The 16,290-nt window shown below is 44.2% G+C and overlaps 1 protein-coding gene across 6 annotated transcripts in view; it reads right to left on the bottom strand.

Moving 5' to 3' along the window:
• The window catches only part of NLRC5 (NLR family CARD domain containing 5), a 253,349-nt gene that overhangs the window by 234,797 nt on the left and 2,262 nt on the right, over positions 1-16,290 (bottom strand). For all 6 annotated transcript variants that reach the window (XM_063945766.1, XM_063945765.1, XM_063945768.1 and 3 more), the window contains exons 2-9: positions 14,090-14,385; positions 12,779-12,844; positions 8,182-9,895; positions 4,914-4,997; positions 2,462-2,545; positions 1,191-1,274; positions 688-777; positions 546-596 (exon numbers count right to left, since the gene is read on the bottom strand). In XM_063945766.1, the coding sequence (XP_063801836.1) occupies positions 546-596; positions 688-777; positions 1,191-1,274; positions 2,462-2,545; positions 4,914-4,997; positions 8,182-9,895; positions 12,779-12,844; positions 14,090-14,378 (2,462 nt within the window). In that variant the 5' untranslated portion in view covers positions 14,379-14,385. The remainder of the gene's footprint in view (positions 1-545; positions 597-687; positions 778-1,190; positions 1,275-2,461; positions 2,546-4,913; positions 4,998-8,181; positions 9,896-12,778; positions 12,845-14,089; positions 14,386-16,290) is intronic.

A 16,290-nucleotide genomic window follows, 5' to 3' on the forward strand; every position in this document is an offset into this window, starting at 1 on the left:
GATACCCTATATCACAAACTTCTCTACAGTCTAAATATATAGGTACTTAGTAGGAAGTATTAGGAAGTAATATAGTAACTAAGCTTAGGATATTATAAAGTTGAATCCAGTGGTAGTGCCAAAGTAGCAATTCTGACGCGTTTCTTTGTGGAATAACCCACAACTTCATCTGATGAAGTCATGCGTTACTCCATAACAAAATGCACCAGGTGCACTACTCTGGGTCTATCACTGGGCCGATATTTACATAATCCTCAGATTAGTAATAATGCCATTTATTTGTATTGTTAATGCAAAGAATGAAAATGTAATACAAAACCAGTTTATTATAAATTTCAGAACACATTACATTTTAATTATATATAAATTCACATGTATAACAATAGCTAACTTGCTGTAATATATAGCTGGAGTCTACACTGGGAAGTAATAATGTCTGACAAACCGGCAGCTTCTATTAACTATAATTCCGTGACAGTGATTTTATAAACTCATCTAAATCTAATGTGAGTATAACATGTACAATCTCTCACTATTATATTTACCTTTCAGGGCGACAGTTTTCTGAGGAGAAAATGATTGCAGCCGTGTCCCCTCTGAGGAGCAGAAATATAAATGACATATGTTCATATAACGCATTCATTCTAATAAACATGTAGAAATGGTCACGCAACTGCTATCACTCACGTTATCTGTACATTGTCTGTGCTGGGGCACATGACAGCTGCCTTTATCAATGTGAGGACACCCGTCACTTGTATCTCATTGTGGCTCAGGCTGGAGGACAGAGAAGCAGTAATTACTCATCCACAGTACGTTGTCAGCATTATAGCTGCCATGTTATGCACATCTGCCTCAGCTGGGACAACCAATCGCAACACAGGAGTAAGCCGTGTACCTGACAACTCTGCCATGATGGCAGTTGTCAAGGGGATGATGTATCCAACCTTCTAAATGGACCAGTGGAGATGTGACCCACAGCAACCAATCATATTCTAGCTATTATTATATAGAATGCTCCAGATTAATCATTCCTGGAATGTGATTGGCTGCTATAGGTAACACCTCCACTGGTCTTCTTTAGAAGGTCTCCCTCAGAATTCTGTACACAAGTATTATAAACCATAAGTTATGATATCATTATAATTACAATTTTATACACAAACATAATATAATTATACGACACTTACTCCAAAAGTTTTAAATGCTCCATCTTAGAAAATAATGAGACGAATGTGACCATGTCCTCTGTCTTTAGGTGGTTATTCTGCAAGCTGCGGGGAGCAGAAAAAGTACAATATTACAAACATCACTGCTTTACTGCTAGGTACATATCAATATACATCATATATATAATCATTAAGGTTGGGTACACACTGGAGCGATGTGTCTCTAAATAAATAATACTATGCATTGTAATGACCACCATATAATACAGAGAGCATTGCAGTGACCAAAATATAATGCAGAGAAATTTACATTGACCACCACATAATGCAGAAAGCATTGCAGTGACAACTATATATACAGAGAGCGTTGCAGTGACCACCATATACTACAGGGAGCACTGCAGTGACCACTATATAATACAGAGAGCATTGCATTGACCTCTATATAATACAGAGAGCATTGCAGTGATCACCATATAATGCAGAGAGCATCAGTGACCACCATATAATGCAGAGAGCATTGCAGTGATCACCATTAAATGCAGAGAGCATCACAGTGACTGACATATAATGCAGAGTGTCGCAGTGCCTCCCATATAATATTGAGAGCACTGCAGTGACCAGTATATAATGCAAAGTGTGGCACAGATAATATGAATAAACCCCTCACACACACACTCACACAATATTAATACAGCCCCCCCTCACTCACACACACACACACACACACACACACACACACACACACACACACACACACACACACACACACACACACACACACATTAATACACCACCTCACCACAGACAGTATTAAAACACACAACCTCCCGGGAAAAAAAAAACAGATACACCCCACCTGATTGTATAAATATACGAGGTCCCTAGATAACATTAAAACATTTTTCACACCTCCAAAGAACATGTAACTTGGTAAAACCATGTTGCACTGCAGGTGGGACAGATGTAATGTGCAGAGAGAATTAGATTTAGCTGAAATTTAAATTGCAGTGTAAAAATCAAGCTGCCCAGCATATGTGTGTTACATGCAAAAGCAGCCAGTATTTACCCTGCATGCAAATAAATAAACGTATTTGCAACCCTTGTACTACAACATTGTTTGTCCAGGTGCAAAGTTAGTTTTTTTTACTTTGCAAACCAGCTCGAATTAATCAGCCCCTATATATGCACATCTACAGTGTTCATGTGACGGATGTGAAGAAAGGTCTTCTATACTGTATATGCAATATATCATCATGAGGAACTGAATTAAAAAAAAAAACAACAATTACTGTATTTCCTGCAGTGCCATGCAGCCGAGGAAAGACTTCATCAAAACCGCAACTCCACCGGCTGTAAGTCGTCCTGTGGTCAACCTGAGAAACAGCACAAGAAAGAGATCTTAGTACATTTCATCTTAGTGTACTCAGCATATATGTGTGCAAAAGACCTCACTAGAAAATGGGACCATTATCGCGTGATCTGCACTGCTATGCTTGCATGACGCATGTTTTCTGGGTCTGGGACTGAGGGTCGACACACCTTAGGTCGACACCAATTGGTCGACACACCTTAGGTCGATATGGACAAAAGGTCGACAGGAACAAGGGCAACATGGAAAAAGGTAGACATGAGTTTTTTATGTTTTTTTTGTGTCGTTTTCTTCGTAGAGTGACCGGGAACCCCAATTAGTGCACCGCGTCCCCTCGCATGTCTCGCTTCGCTCGCCATGCTTCGGGCATGGTGCCTTCGCTCCGCTACCGCTTCGCTCGGCACACTTTACCGTTCCAATCGTAGTTCACGTGGATCGTTAACTATGAAAAACTTCAAAAAAAGAAGGAAAAAAATGTGAAAAAACTCATGTCGACCTTTAGACCTGTCGACCTAGCACATGTCAACCTAGAAACCCTGTCGACCTTGTGACTGTCGACCTATAGTGGTCGACCTAAACATTGTCGACCTAGACACTGTCGATCTTCAGACCGGATCCCGTACTCAGCATATATGTGTGCAAAAGACCTCACTGGAAAATGAGACCATTATCGTGTGATCTGCACTGCTATGCTTGTATGACGGCATGTTTTCTGTACAGCGCTTAATAATAACCAGAGATGTGTGCTAATATTCAAATCCTGGCATTTCTTGCCTAAAATCCCGGGAGTCCGCCGATCCTGGGACTGGCCTCCCTACTGATGATTTCAGTTATATTGAGCTGTATTATTGTATTATTTTGTGTCCCCTAGCAGTCTACATGTGGTTTCATATACCATGTGCTCTGATGTTATTGGAATATGGATCCAGTTAAACTGTGGAAATAGTAGCAAAAGATTCAATCGATAGGCAACCCACCTTTTCAATGACAGTATGTTTTGTCATAATTGTTTTAGCTTACTCTCTTGAATAAATACATAAAACTGTAATAACATGTCAAATCAGTTTGAACCGAAATATCCAATCAGGTGTCGTGTAAATATACAACTGGATCAATCGTTTCAGATAAACCTGGATTTCTAAGTAAAAGAATACGACATACTGGCTTCACCTGTGAGTATTAAGGTGCAACCCAACCATCTTATACTGTAGCTCATACTTTTACTTTTGCCAACAAGTCAGCCCATTGTACCTATAACTCTCCCCACTTGAGTTGGAGGATGGATATGTCCTTCCTATGGATAGGACCCATACCTTATAAATATGGGCAATATTGTTCTTGGAAACAAAGACTTAACAGAAATACAGCTCTAACAAAAATGATTGTAACAAGAAAACACAACTCAGTGGCAAATACAGGATTTCTAGAGGGGGGGTTTCCAAATGCTGGCCACAATCTCCCACTCTGCAGATCATTGGAGCAAGTGCGGGAGTCTGGGGGAGCGGTAGAAGAACCTAGTACAGATCCTGGACATTAATGTTCACATTGATCTTTTTATAAACTGGTTACTGGATGGAATACAGTATTAATATTTCACATTATAGATGGTCTACAGTTTAGGCTGTATCAAACATTTGAATAATATAAATAAGTGGTTAGGAAAAGGTTAAACAAGCCATAATAAACACACAAACATAATAGAACCAGTACTGCACTTTCTAAGCACACATTCTCCCACCTCATGGTAAGGCTCCTGTCTCTTCTACCTGGTAGTTGCTCTCTGGTACAGTGCACTGACTGAGGACTCAGATCCAAACACAGCAAACTTGGTTGATGAAGCTGCTACACTAGGCATGTGCAGCAGCTCTGCTCTGTCCCTTAAACTGCGTGATGTGACAGCAGCTCTAGTAATTGTATTATATACCATTGCTAATGTCATGGTTTCAGCCACTTGCCAAGAGGAGAGGGGTTTCCGGGCAAACGGACCCCCCCCCCCCCCCCCCCCCCACCCCACTTACATTTGCCTGTAAGCTGGCATTCAGGGTAATTATGTGAAAGAAATAACACAACATTCCTTTTTAGAATCAGATTAACTGCAATATCATGGTTTTAGTAAAATATTAAACATTATATTTTGATTTAATCACATTTTTAGTTATTCAGTCATAATTTGTATAGAGATATCTTGTGAACGAACCACTTTGGAAATTTGTTCTTATATAATAAGAAATGTAACAGAGGTTTTTGTTTTTGTTTAATAGATGTCTCTGAGTTGTATAATATAATTATTTCTGCCTTGACAGATCGAAGGTCAAGCAATATCATGTATGTTTGGAAGGGTACTTAGCATGAAACAAGCGCGTGGAAAGTACCTGATTTTCCTCAGATATTCCATGTCAGATATCACCGGAGAAAGTGCGTAGGCAAACGCATCACCGTATTTTCTGTTTCTGAAACTAAAATGACAAAATATCCATAATGGGAACGCTGCTTCGTGTCAGCTTTTTGCACAAAGAACAGCATAAACTATATATTTTCTAAGCAATATAAACTAGGATAAAAACATACGTTCTATCTGTATCATGTTACATCCTGCAAAAAAATGGATGCGCACCAAATTTTGGAAGACATTGATGCATAGCGCTTATATAGGTACTAACGTATTTGGTGGCCAGTTGAGAAGATGCTTTACTCATCTTTTGTCCAGTGAGTAAAATCCCTGACATTCACTTGATGCAGTGACTTAGGGGCCTTTCCATCAAGAATTACGATGACCACTACTCAAATCAATCACTTAACTGGCTAATATTTTTTCCAAAAACCTCTCAAAAATGGTCAGTTTTTTAAAGATTGATTTAAATGAACAACATTTATTTAAACAATAATCAACATGATTTTATTTAAAAAAAAAAAAATCTAATTTTTTTAACAGAAATTTGACTATGGATCAATAGATGATCGTACAACTGCGACATGGAGACTTCACATTTTCCCAGCGGCTGCTCCTCTCTGCAGCTGTCGAGCGCAACTTTTTTTTACATTTCAGCAGTGATCGGCTGCGCGGCAGGCACTGGGGGAGGGAAGATAGAAGCAGAGGGGCCGGGCGGCCACTCTGAGATTGGCGGAGATTGATGAATAAAATAATTACTTTGTCCCAGAGCTGGATTGTCCATAAAGTGAAACAAGTAGCCGTCTAGGGCCCGGTGGATCCTAGTGGGTCCATCCACTGCAGGCCGTTTTATTTTTTTAGATTTTATTTTTTTTTATCAAGCTGTTTCTGGGACCATGCAGTTCTTCTGATTTTGGGGGGAACCACATTAGGAAAGAGCCGGGTAATGGTGGGGGTACATCATTCATAGAGCAGCAGCTTCTACTTGCAGGTCTATGGTGAGCCCCTGGGGTCAAAGGTGCATGTGCTGAGCCCTGATTGGTGGAGCCCAGCAAATGCTCCTTTGACCTGAGCAAGGGGGTGGGGCTACACAGCATGTTCACAGTATGCCTAGGGATGAACATCAGAAGCCTATCATTGGATGGTGGGACGGGCTTCCGCCATAAAATGATGCGATGCGATGGTAGTTAACCGAAAGCATTTGATGGTAACTGTATTGCGATGGCTCCCTCAATACTTCCACATCATGGCAAGTTGGAGGCGGAGCGGACAGTCAAAGGAAAGAAGGCGGAGCCTTGTTCACGCATGCAAAATATTCTTGAAGCATGGCAAGCAAAAGGCGGAGCAGACTGTCTGTCAAAGGGAGAAGGCGGAGCAAGACAGGAAGACACAGCCACCAGTAACCTGATGCTGAGTGACCGCACTCAAAAGTTAACCTTCGGAAGACCATCATTTCATTACCATTCAATGGTGGCAAACATTGCAATGTGGCCATTGAATGGTGAAAACATTACCATCAGAAGAAAACCATCGATGGTTGGCAACCATCACATGCCAATGTCCATCACTACTTCTGCCCCAGTAACATGAAGGATGAGGAGGGAGTTGCTGCTGGAGGCTCCACATTAAGGTGAGAGGCTCCCCAACCTGTATATCTGCTGTCTGTGTCTACTGTATCGTGGCAGGGACAGCATGATTCCACATGAGGTTAATGTGGAACGGGAGGATTTCGCAGGATTGGAGCAGCAATAGGTCTGATGGAATCCAGACCGGGTTTTAGGTGAGTCTGTTGTAAGCCACAGTTGGGCTAACCACTACAATGTCTCTGCTACCTTTAAAAATGTGTTTGGAAAACAAAGTGAGATGAACTTATGATCCTGTATTTGTGTGTGTGTGTGTGTGTGTGTGTGTGTGTGTGTGTGTGTTTGTTTATGTATGTGTGTGGGTGTACTGTGTATGTTTGTCCCTGCCTGTATGTGTGTGTGTGTGTGTGTGTGTGTGTGTGTGTGTGTGTGTGTGTCTATCAAAAGCAAAGAAGCATATATATAAAATATGCATGCGTTTCTCTATATGCAATCCTGCCTGTGTATATATCTGTGACTTTATATGTAACTTTGGCTGTATATATATGTGTGTGTGTCATTATATATAATCCTGCCTGTGTAAGGGTGTTCCTATAATCCAGCCTATAAAGATGTGTGTGTCTATATGTACCCTTGCCTGTATATATGTGTGTGTCACTGTCTATACATGTGACCCTCTCTGCATACATGGCATGTAGTGTCTAGTGGGGGGGGGCCCAAGTGCCCCCTCACCTCCTTCCCTGCTGCCTATAACTGGAAGATCATGCAACTGGGCTGGGACAGTTTCTGCTCTTGCTCTAAGACTGAAGAAGGTCCTTCTGGTGCATCTGTAATCAGAACATGCGGTTCCTGTGCAGCCATGGTGCAGTATCAGGTAAGTAGAAGGGGCAATGTGGGCACTATTGGGAAGCATATGAGTGAAAAGCTGGTAAGCAGGGGGCATGTTACATGTGAGGATTTTTTTTTTGTAGGTGGGTGGGTATGTAAGGAAAAGGCTGGGGGTGGGGCAGGGGGATGTGCCAAGCTTTTGGGCAGATTGGCTTATGAGGGAAAAGATGGCAGGCAGAGGGGGCATGTGAGCAAATGTTTGTGAGCACAAGTTTATCACATGCAGCCTCATAGGGGAACATTTACTAAGCAGTGATAAGAGCGGAGAAGTTAGCCAGTGGAGAAGTGCCCATGGCAACCAATCAGCACTGAAGTAACATCTATAATTTGCATACTGTAAAATGATACAGAGCTGCTGATTGGTTGATGGGGAAATTTCATCCACTGGCTCACTTCTCCACTCTTATCACTGCTTATCTGGTTCTGCTCTGTCCCAATACCATGTGTATGGGGGCAGCGTTGCAATCCAGACATGCACACATCCACCTCTTAATCAGCCCCAATGCGTCTTATTATTAGCTACTATAGGGCTTACTTAATAACATGAAGCAAAAACAATTTAACTTGACATAACATATAACTATTACCAGCACATACTATAACGGTTTTAGCAGTCTACTTTAGTTAACTAATGAAAGCTGATATTCTATTGGTTGATACTGAAACATTATTAAGCAAGCGCAAACATACTATTCTTCTAGGGCATATAAAGTATTTTGTAATTGCAACACAAAAGTTACGGAGCAACGAGCAATGCATTCCTTATTCTACACGTATTACCTTAAACTTTGTATGTTGTGACATGCTCCTAAGATTTCCAGGCAGTCCAGCTCCATTGGACATCCTGCAAAATCTAACGAAACCAGACATGACCCATGTTTAACAACAAACATCAAAGCAGTCATATCCACTGGGGTAATTCTGAAATTCTTCAGCTCATATTTCTGTGCTAGGTGCTTCCCAACCTTCTGGGCCAAATTCTCATCCTGGGTCTCATAAGCACAGTGACACAACTCGATTACCTTGGGCCCTGTCAGCTGGGTGTCTGCCAATCGCACGAGAGACTCCAGAATCTTTTTTTGTTTAGTTTGTATCAGGTTCTCGCTTTGTTGTGTTAACTCATACAGAAATGTCCGACAGTCCACGGACGCCAGCCCGGAAAGGAATATATGAAAATTGTCTGTGAGTTCATCCTTTGTCTTATGTTTCAAGTTCCACTTTGATTTTAGGGAAAGCCTTTTGTGCAGGGTAGTTTCTGTGACTGTCTCATTTATCATCAAGTGCAAAGCAGCAAAGAACTCCTGAGCGCTGAGGTGAACAAAGGAATAGCCCACATCTTTGTCACCTTCAAACTTCTTGACGTCAAACATTGACAGAAGTCCGTGAGCGGTGGCGAAGCCCTGCAGCTCTGCCGAAACTTCTCCTACATAAAATACGGTCTTGTTTTTGTCAATTCCGATAAGCGCGAGCTCAGACAAGTCGTAGATTAACGGTCTGAATGTTTTCAGTGTCGTCGCCTCATCCGCCAAAGACGTCAGCCTTTTCCGGATAAAAATCTTTAGCATTTCCACATAGAATTGCGTTATCGTCTGTGGAAGACCTGACTTCACTGATGAAGTGTGTAGCAAATGTTCCAAACACACACACACAATGTGGCATAAAGCGGGCACAAAGCACATGTGCAGTAGTTTTTTATTGTCTCGCAAATGGAACAATACTTTGCCTTTCAGTGCACTCGTGTGGAAAAAATCAACAACATATTGTTCGACTCGCTCTTTATCGAAGCCCAGGACATCAGCAACGCGGTTTACGGAATCTAGCGGAAGGCTGTTTAATATTTTCGATCTGCAGGTGACGACAACAGTACATCCCCGCAAAACTGCCCCGTAAAAGATGCAGGAAAACAACTGGCAGGTGGTGGTGATTTGGCCGATGTCAGGGTTAATGTTAAGAGGACTGTTTGCAAATTGTCCATTAAACTCATCCAGTCCATCAAATATGATGAGAACCTTCTGGGGGTTCTGAAGGACATATTCGAACACTTCTTCGGAATCCAATTCCGGCATAAGAAACAAGTTGAACAAAAGTTCCCTGAGACAGAAGTGTTTGCTGATCAGATTCAGCTGCCGAAACTCAAAGAGAAAAATCAGCGTAAACTGGCTGAATTGCCCACGTGCCCATTCGTAGCAGATTCTGTGAGTTAGCATTGTTTTACCAGTGCCTGGCATTCCCACCAGTAAAATAACATGAGTTTTCTTGAGGCTGGTTCTCTTAAAGAGATTGATTATTTTTACTGTGTCGAAACTGTCCTCTGTAGCTGAGCTTCTGTCAGCATCACCTTTCCTTCTAGAATGGTCCTTGGACATCTTGATCTCTTTGATTAATGGATCAATAAACATTGGATGGAACTGTCCTTTAGGATCCCCTGCAACCTTAAATCCATACTTTTCCAGCAAGGAGCATCTTATCTGCTCTTTGTAACGCTCAGCAGATTCTACAAAAAATAGAAGAAAAAAAAAGATTAATATATAATGTTATGTATACACATGGAATAAATTAAATTAAGTCTTTGGGGGGGAATTCAACTGTTTTTTTTTTTTTTTTTTGAGTGCCCGGTGTCACAGCCCAGAGATGATCTCTGCGGGAGTCCCCGCTTCTCACCTCTCCGGATGCTGCGGCACTGTCAGCCTGGCGGGGCTGCAGGCTGTCAGCGTTCGGCAGTGCAGGAGGGGGCTCTGAGTGCAGGCAAGTTGAGGGAGGAGCTGGTGGTGTTTCGTGTGCTTGGCGGCGATTGCTTCCTTCCAGGTCCGAGAGCTGGGCGCCGCCATCTTGGACATTACTAGGAAGTAAGTTGCTCAGCTGACCACAGCAGCCAGTCCCTGTCACCCTATAAAGAGGCCTGACCAAGGAGTCTCTAGCAGCCAGTGCAACGTTGACCATAGCCTAGCTGCGTTCCTCTAGTGAGCTCCTGCGGATTTAACTATCTCCAGGAATGATTGAGCAGCTACCACTGTTTGTCTGCATGTGTGAGAAGGCACCGAATGGGAGCAGCATTTGGAAGGCATGCTGCTCCTTGTAGTGCCAATGGTCTGGATGCGGTTTTGTATGAGCCTTTTGTCACAACACGGAGGTTTACAGCGCTTCCCAGTCACACTTTGACCTACCTGCGGCGCAGTCGAAAGCGCTGTCCGCCATTCGCTGGTCCATCACAGCATCCATTTCAGGATAGTTAGGCTTCGGCTCCTTCCCGGCCTGCTAGGCCTCAGTCCACTCTAAAGCCTAGCCTGGAGTACTGCATGTTACTTCCTGATCAGCTGACTGCAGAGAACTCTCAAACCAGGTAGTGTTTCCCAGACATGTGATGATCCCTTCAGACTATCACCAGAGAGCAAGGGATATATATTCCAGCTCCAAGCACTTGGAAGCTGTCAGTGCTTTGTTGTCCTCAAGCCTGTAGAGAGCTCCTGCAATCTCCTGCTTAAAGAGACTGCATTACCAACTTCAGCACTTCCTGACTCCTATCTCCAAGATATCTGCAAACCTGCACCGCTGGTCATCTCATCTCCAGTATGACTGCAAACCTGCACCACTGGTCATCTCATCTCCAGTATATCTGCAAGCCTGCACCACTGGTTATCTCATCTCCAGGATATCTGCAAGCCTGCACCACTGGTTATCTCATCTCCAGGATATCTGCAAGCCTGCACCGCTGGTTATCCCATCTCCAATATACCTGTAAACCTGCACCGCTGGTCAATATAATCTCCAGTACATCTGCAAGCCTGAATCACTGAGTATCCCATCCAGCTATCCGGGAACTGCTGGTTCAATCCCAGCTTCCAGCTATCCAGCTAACCTGACCTGCTGGTTCAATCCCAGCTTCCAGCTATCCTGACCTGCTGGTACAATCCCAGCTTCCAACTATCCAGCTATCCTGACCTGATGGTTCAATCCCAGTTTACAGCTATCCTGTACTGCTGGTTCAATCCCATCTTACAGCTATCAGTTTCTACCACAAGTGTCACTCAACTATCATTGCCCTGGTATCCCCAGTGTTCTAGTTACTCATAGTTGTACAAACACCTGTGGCCAGCCATAGACTTTAGCCGAACCTGTCACGTCTGTATGAGCAGGTCATATATCAAGCCTGCACTATTCTGTCCTCGGGACTCCAGCCAACTAGCTACTAGACCTCATCCGGTACCAACAATCGTGAAACCTTGAGGCCTTACTGTGGACAAATCACATGAACCTATGTGGGCACTGCTATTATGTAGTGTTAGGACTGCTGATATCGGAGAAGCCTTGATGCGGCACAGCAGCTAAACATGTATTTGCAAACGCATGTAACCAATTCTCTGAAATTCTATTACCAAATACGTTCAAGTATTGTTACAGGTATTAGTCAGTGTGCTGGTAGGATAATAGGGGGTAAAAAGCCCCCCCCCCCTCTTCTGTCTCCTGCAGATTCTATCTATATCAATGACTTCAGTGCAGTTTATCATCATTCCGTACCCACTGGCTCCATCGGTTCCAGTTCGATAACTTCACCATCAGTTCCATCCGATAATTGCTCCATCGGATCCAGTCCAATAACTTCTCCATCGGTTCCAGTCTGATAACTTCACCATCGGTTGCAGTCCGATCATTTCTCCATTGGTTCCAGTCTAATAGTCGCTTTATCGGTTCCAGTCAATATCTGTACCAACCGTTCCAAACCAGCATCTGTATCTTTGGCTCAAGTCCAATGTTCCGAATTTTTGGATTTCAATCAGTAATCTTAGTTCCCATTCTCCTGCCTCTCCACTCCTTAAAGTCTATCTAGTAATAGCACTGGGTAATCCAGTCAGGGGCTGTGACCTGCACGTCGGGCGCAGCGTAGCCCAAACTTCCTTGTGGGGGTCCCGGGTGAAAACCACAGGCGTTAGATTCCGCGCCTCTGTTCTGGGTCTCCTTCAACTACCCGGTACTAGTGACAGTTCTCCCACAGTCTCAAGTCAGCTACTTTCAAGACACCAGCTCCAGGGTCCTCATCAGTCAAGGATCTAAGTACGGAATCACAAAACTCTCACAGCGTGACACCTAGAGCACCAAACAGCTACTCAATTGTTCTGCTAATCGGGCACGAGTGCCATGTGCGCCCATCATTCTGTTCGCACCACCTTCCTGAGGTGGGGAGCAGAAATGTGCAAAAAATCTGGCTTTTGGGTGTCCAAGCTGCATTTTTTAAACCAGGTACATTTGGGAGCAACATGGGCAAAAAGTAATGGGCAAAAAGTAATCGCCCGACACATTAGACAAGAGATCGGGTGCGAGAGGGTGGGCAAAAACAATTGAATTCCCCTCTACGAGCCCATGCATTTGAGAAGTACAGTACCTTGTTTCCTCCGCTCTCTACTGTCCTCATTTGACAAGGAGCTTCTCAAACTCACTTCACCTGATCCTGAAACACAGATATTACGCGTTACACACTTCTTACTGATGTTGCTTTATTCTGGTAGCAACTATCAATGAATAAAAAAATATAGTAGGAACAACTATCTGCACCATGTCATTGATGGCATAATCCATGAAAAATTCATGTAGGCAGAAATGCAGTTCAGGATTGTGCATAACCTACAAACAAAATGCCCAACATTATCTTCAAAAATCTATTAGGGACTGTGACCCATCAGCAGTCTACAGCTCCTTACACCCCTATCAGAAATAAGAACCGGGAAATTGAGGAGTGTCATGGACTCAGGACTTTGTCCCGGGTGTTTTATTTTCACACATACCAAAAATGGGGTATTCGATGTATGTGTGAAAGGGTTATGATAGGTTCCTGCAATTTTTCAGCTTGTCTGCACATTTTAGTAATCAATTGGAACCTGTGATCCCTCTAGAACCTGTTCTACTCCATTAATGCGCATGAGTAAACTTGGTCATAGTTTTACAACGGATGTAGTATGGTATGCCCGCGGCCGGGCTCCCGGCGGCGGAATCCCGACCGCCGGCATACCGACAGCTGGGCGAGCGCAAATGAGCCCCTTGCGGGCACGGTGGCACGCTACGCTATCTATTCTCCCTCCAGGGGGGTGGTGGACCCCCAAGACGGAGAAAAGATGTCGGTATGCCGGGTGTCGGGATTCCGGCGCCGGTATACTGTGCGCCGGGATCCCAACAGCCGGCAACCTAAATACCACCCTTTACAACAATGGGCAAGGTAATAATATAAATACAGGCAAAGTACAGTAAGGGTGTTTATAATGTGACACTATGGGGAGGGCTGGTGGGGCAAATGACCCGGTTGCCAGACGTGGGGGGCATCAGTGGGTACACCAGTGTGGGTGGGGGGTAGCAGGGTCAGTTTGCCAATATGGTGCCCTTAGGAGCCTACCAACTGCCATTGGCATATGTGCCACATGGGAATAGGGGGAAGGGTGTTGTGGTATTGCAGTATTAGGGTGCATGTTCTGGATAATGTTCCGGTAACGCCGCCCGATCCCCCACATTGCTCTTACAAGTGCAGAACAGAGGCCTCATCTCAGCATGCTTGGAAGTGAAAGGGTGACTCAGCTTAGCCTGGCCCTCTCCACCTCTAGGCCCTGTTGTGGCCACGCCCGCTGCTGTGATGGCAGTTCTGCCAGTGGCTCACACTGACAATTACAAGGTACATCTTCCAAAATAAAATGACTTCACGACTAACCTTGTCCAGTCAGGCTGAGTAGTTGCACCTCGAGTTCCATGGGAAGAGGACATTCCATGCAGATGCAATCTATAAGAGCCTTCCACACCTTCACATGAAGCTTCCTCAGCATCTGAATAAGAGCAGAGACCCTTCCTCTCTCATCTGCTCTCTGCAGAATGGGCTGAAGATCTGTGTCAGGCAGCAGAGCCTGGACCTTCCCAACTAACCAGTCTACATCCTGGCAAAGGAAATCCACCAACTCCGGGATGACGTTTTCCATTTCATCTTGTGTATCCATGTCTTCCATCCTAGTACTGGAACACATATAATGCCAGTTAGTTAGAAGAACTATAAAGATATATATATATATATATATATATATTGTATTTTTTTTTTCTATTTGCAATTGTATTTTTCGGACATAAACAGAAATAGATCATGTTTGGAGAGGCTCTGTAGATTGTCAAGAGCTTTTGGCCCTCATTCCGAGTTAATCGCTCGCTAGTAGTTTTTAGCAGCCGTGCAAACGCATAGTCGCCGCCCACGGGGGAGTGTATTTTCGCTTTGCAGGAGTGCGAACGCCTGTTCAGCCGAGTGGCTGCAAACACATTTTGTGCAGAACAAGACCAGCCCTGTAGTTACTTATCCTGTGCGATGATTGCTGCGACGAGGGACACGGTAATGACATCAGATACCCGCCCAGCAAACGCCCGGCCGCGCCTGAGTTTTTCCAAACACTCCCAGAAAACGGTCGGTTGACACCCAGAAACTCCCACTTCTTGTCAATCTCCTTGCATCTGCCAGTGCGACTGAAAGCGTCGCTAGAACCTGTGCAAAACCACGATGCTCTTTGTACCCGTACGACGCGCGTGCGCATTGCGGTGCATAAACATGCGCAGTTTTGCAGTTTTTTTAACTGATCGCTACGCAGCGAACAACGGCAGCTAGCGATCAACTCGGAATGAGGGCCAATGTCAGAGAGAAAGCCAACAGTATTTTGATTTTAGCTCGGCAGATTTTATACAGCACAGGAAAAAAATAGCTCAGCTGAAAGCTTTGCACACTGGTTAGACCATAGGGAAACTAACATTAAGGACCTGATTCCCAGTTGGGAGTAAATCAAAAAGAGCAAGTACTGTAACTGCACCTTGGTAAAACTATGTTGCCCTGTATGTGGGGTAAGAGGTAAAGCCCTGCAGAGCTCTAGGGGGTATTCAATTAGTCGCAATAATGCAGCGCCTGCAAAAAATAATAATGTGTGATTTTATTTTATCCTCAATTTTTTTTTATCACCCTATCCAATTGAATCTATGGGCCTATGTATTTTTGCGGCACTTATCGTGGAAAAAATAGTCACTTATAATAGTTACGGGGAAAAAAGTAATTTATCCCCGATAAGTGCAGCCATCAGGAGTTAAGCGCCGGCTATAAGGGGTTTATTCCGACCCGATTGCACGCTGCGCTTCTTCTCAGCCGTGTGATCGGGTCGGAACTGCGCATGCGCGACGGCCGCATTGACAGGCGCGTTGTTGCCCGGCGATGGCCGTCGCCAGGCAGCGATGCCGCTAGCGAATAAATCGGTCGCAGCGGCGACCGCAAGAAGATTGAAACGGATCTGGACGGCAACTCACCGTTTTCGGGGAGTGGTGAGTCCAACGCAGGCGTTTGGAGGGCGGATGTCTGACGTCAATTCCGGGGCCCTGCATCGCTGGATCGATCGCACGGGGTAAGTAACTCTTATCCTGGTCTTCTTTTACAGGAAACTTTTTTAGCATAGCAGGGCTGCACAAGCGATCGCAGCCCTGCTATGCAGAAATACACTCCCCCATAGGCGGCGTCTAGTTGATCGCACAGGCAGCCAAAAGTTGCTACATGTGATCAGCTCGGAATGATCCCCTAAATTTACCAGAGCTAATTAGATACCCCGCAGTTGAGAGGGGTATGTCCAGACTTAAATCCAAACAGTTACTGTACTTGCTCTGTTTTTCTTGACTGCCGCCTCAGGAAAAGGCCCTATAACCAAAAACAGTACGAAAAAATAGCACAAGACACAAAAGCTGTAAACCTTCTATTGACTGATGACCGTGATAAGTGCGTTCATTGTCAAGTAAACCAATACTATGGGAACTAACAGATAAAGATGGTCATTATCGTACTATCCAATTAAAGGCCTTTTTATCGCCCTGAAAAGGACCTGCGATTGTGCAATAGCACATGTG

Source organism: Pseudophryne corroboree, chromosome 11 (genome assembly GCF_028390025.1).
Source record: "Pseudophryne corroboree isolate aPseCor3 chromosome 11, aPseCor3.hap2, whole genome shotgun sequence".
Classification (NCBI taxonomy): domain Eukaryota; kingdom Metazoa; phylum Chordata; class Amphibia; order Anura; family Myobatrachidae; genus Pseudophryne; species Pseudophryne corroboree.